At 32.7% G+C, this 8,681-nt stretch overlaps 2 protein-coding genes across 3 annotated transcripts in view; one reads left to right on the top strand and one right to left on the bottom strand.

The window, feature by feature from the left end:
* The window catches only part of LOC108762811 (probable phospholipid-transporting ATPase IF), a 24,863-nt gene that overhangs the window by 9,208 nt on the left and 6,974 nt on the right, over positions 1-8,681 (bottom strand). The window contains exons 3-4 of the mRNA XM_018510003.1: positions 659-763; positions 215-469 (exon numbers count right to left, since the gene is read on the bottom strand). Of these exons, the coding sequence (XP_018365505.1) occupies positions 215-469; positions 659-763 (360 nt within the window). The remainder of the gene's footprint in view (positions 1-214; positions 470-658; positions 764-8,681) is intronic.
* The window catches only part of LOC108762812 (2-oxoglutarate dehydrogenase, mitochondrial), a 12,408-nt gene continuing 5,073 nt past the window's right edge, over positions 1,347-8,681 (top strand). Inside the window, exons 1-11 of one of the 2 annotated variants that reach the window (XM_018510005.1) lie at positions 1,347-1,925; positions 2,494-2,585; positions 2,665-2,946; positions 3,700-3,910; positions 4,055-4,232; positions 4,373-4,488; positions 4,570-4,709; positions 5,036-5,181; positions 5,564-5,753; positions 5,837-6,058; positions 7,348-7,624. In XM_018510005.1, the coding sequence (XP_018365507.1) occupies positions 1,538-1,925; positions 2,494-2,585; positions 2,665-2,946; positions 3,700-3,910; positions 4,055-4,232; positions 4,373-4,488; positions 4,570-4,709; positions 5,036-5,181; positions 5,564-5,753; positions 5,837-6,058; positions 7,348-7,624 (2,242 nt within the window). In that variant the 5' untranslated portion in view covers positions 1,347-1,537. Of the gene's footprint in view, positions 1,926-2,475; positions 2,586-2,664; positions 2,947-3,699; positions 3,911-4,054; positions 4,233-4,372; positions 4,489-4,569; positions 4,710-5,035; positions 5,182-5,563; positions 5,754-5,836; positions 6,059-7,347; positions 7,625-8,681 lie in introns of both variants that reach the window. The other variant, XM_018510004.1, reaches the window with a different exon arrangement.

The following is an 8,681-nucleotide window of genomic DNA, read 5'->3' as shown; positions in this document are numbered from 1 at the left end:
TATAATTATATATAAAATTATAATATATATATTGTAATTTTATATAATTTCATAGAAAACATTTCTTCCCGGAAATACATTAAAAATTTTATTATTGTAAATATAGAAATATTGTAAATTTATATTTTGTTTGTTTTATTACTATAAGCGTCAAAATTAATGAAATCTTTAAGTTAGGGCATTATAATTAGCGTAGGCAACGCGCGTGACGAACCTGTCTACACTTGTTACGGATGACACTGACTGATCTCCGATTATCTCGTTTATCTATTTTGTAGCGTAGATAATCTTCATATCCCTGTTTACATGCTGTCACTAAAATGACAAACGACAGAGGCAAGGCACTGGTTAACGGCGAAATTGACGAGTGTATAAAAACCGCGATTATCGTCATGAGTAGAAAATAAAAATTTGCCACTCGTCGAAATTGCTCGAAGAAATTCTTTGGAATGAAGTTCCATATCGTATACTGCAGACAGATTAGATCAGATAAATGTAATTGATATAGCTTATATTTTTAACGAGAATTGAAATACAAGAATAATGATAGCCATTTCAAGGTATCAGCTAAATACGGTGGATGTTTATTTGTGTTACAAACTGAATTTTTTAATATTAAAGCTTTTAAGTTTCATAAGATATAGAAAATGGGAAATACCTTGTGCGATATGACGCGATTGCTAACGAAATGTTTTTCTTGTAAATCGTTTCCAGAATTTATCTCTACGACTCTGTGATCGCTAAGTGCTGAGGATGTCGTACCCTGTAAATGAAAGTGTATATTAGCTTATAATTTAGATATAGTTGTGAATTGAATTTGAGCAAGTCAAATTTTTTGTTGTTCGATCTGAACGATGTCAAAATGGAATATTTTGTGAAATTTTTAGATACGTAGTCAATTTAAGTATTAATCAAATACTTAATTTTGCTAAATTATACATAATACATAATTTTGTTTAATTTAAAACTAACAGTCAGTATTAAATGCTTTTAAATTAATAAAATAAAATGTTAAATAATTTTATTGAATTACAAATATTATTAATTTAATTTATTTTAATGTATTAAATTATATTAAATTATATAAAATATCATCAAATAGCGTATCATCAAATTATGTAAAATTAATCGTCTAGATATAATTAAATAACACATTTTTTGTGTTTTAAATAATACATTTTTTTTAATAATTTGAAGGAAAGAGATCACTTTTATGAAAATGCAATTTATATATAAGACGCATTTGAGGAATAAATTTTTCAAGCAACAAGGACATGAAATTCGTTTCAAGTCTTTCTCTGAGTTCTCATCCGAAACGAAGATCAATCGCGAATTTAGCCACAACCTTGATGTAGAAATCGAAAGGTTAATCAGAACTCCACACGATGACGTAAAGAGTAATAATATCGTACATACAATTATCCGTTCGCTCAATCGGATTGTGAGATAGAATTTTCAAAATTTCTCGGTTGTTCGACATTTTCGTTATTTCTCGTCTGTTCTAGCACTCATATGTGCCGCGGCGACAAATGGGGCCATGTACGCAAAAGTGCAATGTTATCGGAAAGCACAATCCGTGTCGTGGTTATACCGACAATTTGTACACTATCTTTACTCCAGCTGGAAAAATCCTAAATATAGATCAATTACTAAGCAATTTCACAAAAATATCCCGGCACGCCGCAAATACGACGGTGACAATGGCGATAGGAAGGATAACGTGCTTAACATGATCAATAACCAGTACTTGGATCATATATACAAGGCGTGGCTCAAAGATCGAAAGTCCGTAAGTTCCTCGTGGGACACGTATTTTAAATTAATCCATGCGGAAAGTCCTAAGGACTTTCCTTCTTCCAAGCCCAGTTTGATACGCGTCAGTTCGTCTTCTAAATTAATAGCACCAAATTTAAAAGGAGGCAAGAGTGAGTTTTGATAAATCCCATATTACAGTCGTTTCCTTAGATTGATACTCAGCAAACACAAAGTTACACGTAACGTACCCGTTAGTTGTAATTTTCCACTCAATAATATAACTGTAATATAACATATGTGTTATATTACAGTTATATTGTTGAGTGGGAAATTACAACTAACGGATATGTTACATGTAACTTTGTGTTTGCTGGAATAGTGATATGACTCTAAGAGCGTAATTTATTGGCATAATATTGACCCAATATATCTCTAACCAACGTATTGCCAATAAATTTCTCTATCAGGGGATTAGTATGAAAATTACAATATTAATAATTATAATTTATGCAATATTTAAATGATAATTATAAAAATTTAGAAAGCTGCATAATGATTTTATAATTATTTCGTATCACATTGTATGATTATGAGAGAAAAAATAAATTAATATAATAACAATTTATATTATATTATATCCATAATAATTATAAATGCATTCTGTGGACCAATTAGAAGTAGAACTAATCATGTTTATTTTTTCGGATAAATGTCTAACAGGATCATTTTTTCTGAAAGAGTCCGTTCGGGGTAAATCGGATAGTCAGATGCAGGGAGATCAATACATAATTAGTGCACTCGATATTAATGCTACGATCCGAGCTTATCAAGTACCAATTTCTTATGTGAAATTCTTGCACCTTCTTGCACTCCCATATATCCATGTTTATTCTTTTTATTCGTTTAAAGGCACGTGGTCACTTGATAGCTGATACCGATCCATTAGGTATACAGAATCCGGAGTCAGCGAAGCTGCAGGGTACCGCAAACTTGCCACCTGCGATCGTAGTGCGACAGCATCTCAAGGGAATGACGGAGGCGGATATGAATAGAGAATTCCCTCTTGCATCCTTGACCGTTATTGGGGGCGACAAGAGAAGCTTACCACTGCGAGAGATACTGACGAGACTCAACAAGATTTATTGCGGTCATCTAGGTCTCGAATACACGTACATTCATGATCTCAACATGGTATGTACGACGCGATCTTAATTAAGAGGAACGATGATATTTTATTACAAGCATTCACGCTTTACTGTTATACGAAAGGAATGGTTTTGTATCTAAAAAATTTAGATGGGTACAGATTCAAAAATAATTTTCTTGAATCAATTAAAATAATTATGCGAGAAACTCTAGCACGATGAACAATATTGCAAAAGTTTTGACATTTTAGCAACCAGTTTGAGTGTTCTATTAATTATTTCGATAGTCCAATAAAGTTATTTTTGGATTTGTGTGTATTATATCTAGTTAAATTTTTAAATACTTCTGCAAAATTGTTCCGTGTATACAGATAGTATTTGCAGAATGATAGCTTACATCTTATAGAATAACATTTTTGAAATTGCACTTGAATGTGATATCTTGAGCTTGTCGTGCAAATGTTTGTTGATAGATTAGATTACACAAAACTGTTTTATACTGATTACAAGCTGTATTAGATAAAATATCTATTTGAATTCAGACTTTAGCTTAGTAAACAACTAAAGTAATAAATATAAAGATAGCCAGAAACAAAGAAATAGAAAGATGTTTATTAAAACTGATTCTAAAAAAAGAATCACTGCTCCATGAAAAGTATGAAAAATGAAATTGCGCGTTTGTGAAGACTTTAATTAATCTAGGAATTTTTTTATGTTTGTTTAGAGGATGTATAGGTTTTAAAGTAATTTTCATAAAATACATAGGACATGTAGAATTATCATTTATGTGTTTTATTAGTTAGATTGGTTGAGAGAAAAGTTTGAGATACCGGGCGCTTGGAAGTTGCCTGCGGAGCACCGGAAGTGGACCTGGATGAATATCATGAGAGCCGTAACTTTCGAGAACTTTTTAGCAAAGAAATACGGAACGGAGAAGAGATTCGGGTTAGAAGGTTGCGAATCGTTCATACCATCCATGGCGGAATGCATGGAAACTTCAGCGCTAAAAGGTGATTAAATTAATTCTTGAATCAGGTTAGTTTAAGTAAAGTTTCAAAGCGATTCCTGAGCTTCCATTGACGGCATGTTTCATTAACGGGAGGGAGGGGGGGGGGGTACCTTTTATTTTATTTTTATTTTATCCTATTCACCAGGAGTCGAAACTGTAGTTATTGGTATGGCACATCGTGGTCGTCTAAATACTTTGGCGAATATTTGCTTGAAACCGATGAGCCAATTATTCACTCAGTTCAACCCGATCGCTCTGGAAGGATTCGGTTCTGGTGACGTGAAGTATCATCTCGGGACGTACTCAGAGAAGTTACTAGAAAGGTGCAAAAAACCATCGCAATGCAAAGTCAGTTTTAATATGCGAAGCATCAAGCATCGATGTCGAAACTTGTATTCCAAGTTGCAAAGGGGTGTAGAGAGTCTGAACATTTATCATATTTGATTTATTGCGACTTTTGTAGAACCAAGAAGAAAATGCTTGTTGCCATAATGGCAAATTCTTCGCATCTGGAAGCAATCGATCCGGTCATAGTCGGTCGTGTTCGTGCCGAACAAGTCGAGAAAGGTGACTCTAAACGTATGTATCAAAGATGTGTAATTTTCTAACAGACGATAATAGACTTCCTTTAAATAAATCCTAAAAATAAGATTCTTTCAGACGGCATAAGATCATTGGCTATATTGGTTCACGGTGATGCCGCTTTTGCCGGTCAAGGTGTCGTTTACGAAACAATGCATCTCACCAATTTACCGGAGTATACAACGGGTGGCGTCATGCACGTCGTAATTAACAATCAAGTAGGGATAACAGTTTCTCTTTGACAATATTTCCCGAATTTTTCGAAATTAATTAACTGAGTAGACTTTAATTAACATTTAATTACTTAAAAGCTTTTTTTAAAAAAGAATTCACATCAAGATATATAAATTAAAATCAAAGTTAATATTTAAATAAAATCAGTCTTGGGTGCATCAATTAATATAAATATACTTTTTGTATGCATTAATTTTTGTTAACATTAAATTATTAAACGCTAAATAACAAAATGTTAAACAACTTCAAATAATTATAAAGCGTTAGTAAATGAGAATAATTTATTTTAAATGTATGTTAATAATTTTAGATTGGTTTTACAACTGATCCAAGATATTCACGATCTAGTGAGCATTGCACAGATGTCGCACGTGTTGTTAATGCTCCTATTTTTCACATACATGCTGATGATCCTGATTTAGTGACTTACTGCAGTAAGGTGGCCAGCGAATATCGGTAAATTACAATGCTATTCATTTTTCAATCTTTAGTGTATTACTTCAAAAGATTCTATTTTAGCTGTTATTATTTTTTAATTGTTTAATCTCAGCGTCTGTTTTATTTAAAGAATGGAAGCTTATTAGTAATATAAATGCTAAATAAATTAATATAAAATTTGTTTAAGATAACATATTTTGCAAAGTAAATAACATTTTTTAAAATTCTTTTCAAAAAATTTGTTTGCGAGGAGAAATTATATCTAAATTATGCAAATAATTAGTTCCTGCAGTAAAAAAGCTGAAAATTATTCACAATAAAATGTCAAAATAAAAACATATTATAAGTGCATTAAATAATTAGAAGAATTAATAAAGGAGACTTACTAATTTATCACCAGAGCTACTTTTCATAACGATGTTGTAATAGACATCGTTGGATACCGAAGAAATGGGCACAACGAGATGGATGAGCCGATGTTAACTCAACCGCTCATGTACAAGCGAATAAAAGACCACCCTAATGTTCTGTCTATATACTCCAACAAACTACTTAAAGAGGGTGTGATAACAGAAGCTTTCGCAAAGGAGGTTGAGGAAGACAATAATTTAAAACTGCTTTAAATCTTGTCATTTAATTCTGCATATGCACGTGCAATTTTTTTTGTGCGTAGGAAATAGAAAAGTACGTGAGCCATTGCGAAGAGGAATTCAGGAAAGCGCAGACGATCAGCTCGATGCAAATGAGCGACTGGCACGACGTGCCCTGGACTGAATTCTTCTCGAATCAATCTCCAAAAAATAAAATTCCGCCGACTGGTATCGACATCGCGACCATTAAAACGATATGCAATGCTGTATCCACTCCTCCGAAGGACATTGAGTCGCACGTTCAAGTTAGTTACAAGTCATACGAGTTACACCATAGGAGCGAAATGGATTAATTTTTATTCTATCTTACGTATAAATTCCTAATCTGCGACTGACAAGTTTAATTTATCTCACTACTCATGAATGATTCTATATGAGTTTTTAAACTTTATAAAGTTTACTAATTAGCTAAGGAATACGCGTGGGTTGGTTTAAGGGCGGAACAAGTTTCAGATTGATTACACTAGTTCAAATTTTAAATAAGTGCAAGAAAAGGAAACAATTTTTTTAAACATATTTTTCACAGCGTATTTTGGGACGCTGATTTCAAATCTGTCGTTAGAACAATTCCATCAGTTCGAAATTTTATTCTTTAAATTTGAATCAGTGCATAATTACTTATAATCAGGGTTGGTAAAGACTAATGTTTTTTTTTAAGAATAAAACATATTATGTTTCTTCTTGAATATGTTTTTAATGCTTCAAATATGCTTTGAACAGTACTATAAAAAAACATATTTAAAACATATTAAAAACATCAATTAAGCATGTTTTAAACTGTTTAAAACACGTTTAAAACGTTTTTTTAACCAACCCTGCTTATAATTACCCGCAGTGGCTATACTTGGATAATCAATGAAGTTCAACTAAAAAAGGAAGAATATTTCAGTATTATATAACTAAAATACTGATAGTGGCAGGTTAATTTTAATCTTTCAATACTATATTCATTGAATTTATACACTAAAACAAGATTAGTTACATCAAATAATAAAACTTAGCTAGGTTAGGAATCTCACATTTCATTCACTGATTACCAGTGGCATACTTCGCTAAATTTGATATATCAGTGATTATCTACTGATTCAAATTTAGAGAATAAGGTAGCATATTAATTTTAAGATCTAGGATGTTAATTTTTAAGATATGCATTTTTTACAAATAATTTACATTAAATAATTTAGAACAAATAATAAGCAAGGTAAAGTTTTCACAAGAATTTGATGATAAGACAGTTGAGAAACATTATCAGGGGTATCAAGACGAAAATTCGAAATCATATTAAAAACAAAATTAAACGTTTAACGCTTCTGATTTTAATAAAACTTCACTATGTGGGAAAAAATGTCTTTTCTTATGTTTTTTTATGTCTTAAAAATCAGACTTGATGGAAATACATATTTTGATAGTAGATTCGGACTCAGCGTCGAAAATTATTCTGGAAACAGTATTTAAATTATTCTATTTTTATATGCTCTTGCATAAAACCTTTGTAAACTAGTATTATGTTTGGATTTGTCTATCGAACACATAGGTGTTGAGAATGATGGATAGGCGAGCGAAACTGATGGAGTCCCGGCAGGTTGACTGGGCGATGGGGGAGTGCTTGGCCTTCCTCAGCCTGTTGAAGGAGGGTCACCATGTCAGATTGTCCGGACAGGACGTTGAGCGTGGGACCTTCACTCAACGGATACACATCGTTCATGATCAGAACAGAGACAAGACATATAAGAACATGTTGCGCGATGTTTTCCCGAGGCAGGCATTATACACCGTCTCGAATTCGTCGCTATCGGAATATGGCGTGTGTGGTGAGGAAAAATTACTTTGCTATTAACCGACTTATGTCGTTGTATTGATAGCTATACCTATTTCTGCTACGTGTCTATCTTATCTGGTCTTATCGATAATTCATTCGTTTATTTCATTGCTAATGCAATGAAATGCGCAACCCGGCGACCTCAAGTCTAGACAGTTATTCTAAGAACTGTTGAACTGTTAAACTTTTACATTTTAACAGTAACTCGAAACGGCCATAAATTACAGAAGTTTCATTAAAAAGATACACAGTCGATCTCATGCTACAGTATATGTGCTTTTATTATAATTAGCGCCAAGATCGTGACTCTTGACACTCTCTCTCTCTCTCCCCCGTCCCTCCTCCCTCCCCCTCTCTGTCTTCATTATTAAACCGGCCACACCCTTTCAAGCAAATTTGTCAAATACGCTTGCGCAAGCTGTTTGTGCAAACTTATTTGAACATGTGTGTTAGAAAACTGCAGTTATTTTGACTTGCACAAATGACTTTTCTGACACACATGCACGTTCAAATAAAGCTCAAGCATATATGTTTTTACATCATATAGCCAAATAAATTCCAAATGCCGTCATGTTATTGTCAGTTATTGCAGTAGATGTCGACAAACTAGGGACAAGGTGCTTTCTCATTATGCGAAATGTATGTTGCCTTCACGTAAATTCTAAATTTGATGACAGCAAGTGATAGCATCTTGATTGTATGTAAAATAAACGTGCTATCAATTTGCTATTATGTTGCCGGTATGATACTTTGTATGAAATGCTTGCTCATCGCGTGTCGTCATTTTGCCATTAACATTTTGATGCATTATTAAGGGGTTATACTCAGTTGGGATGCGGAAAATAAGATGATTTTCACGATTTTTTTTAGCAGTATAGACAAACATTTATTGAAATGTGCTTCATGGCATCTAATAGTATATACATTGAAGTACTTATAATAATTTTTTTGAGTCTAAATGTATAAAAATAAAGAAAATATAGCCGTCTTGCAAAAATAAATTTTTTTCAGCGGTGAGCATGATAACTCTGGAACAACTCATCTGAAAT

This window comes from Trachymyrmex cornetzi, unplaced genomic scaffold (genome assembly GCF_001594075.2).
Source record: "Trachymyrmex cornetzi isolate Tcor2-1 unplaced genomic scaffold, Tcor1.1 scaffold321, whole genome shotgun sequence".
Taxonomy (NCBI): Eukaryota; Metazoa; Arthropoda; class Insecta; order Hymenoptera; family Formicidae; genus Trachymyrmex; species Trachymyrmex cornetzi.
This window is presented reverse-complemented; position numbering and strand designations above follow the sequence as displayed.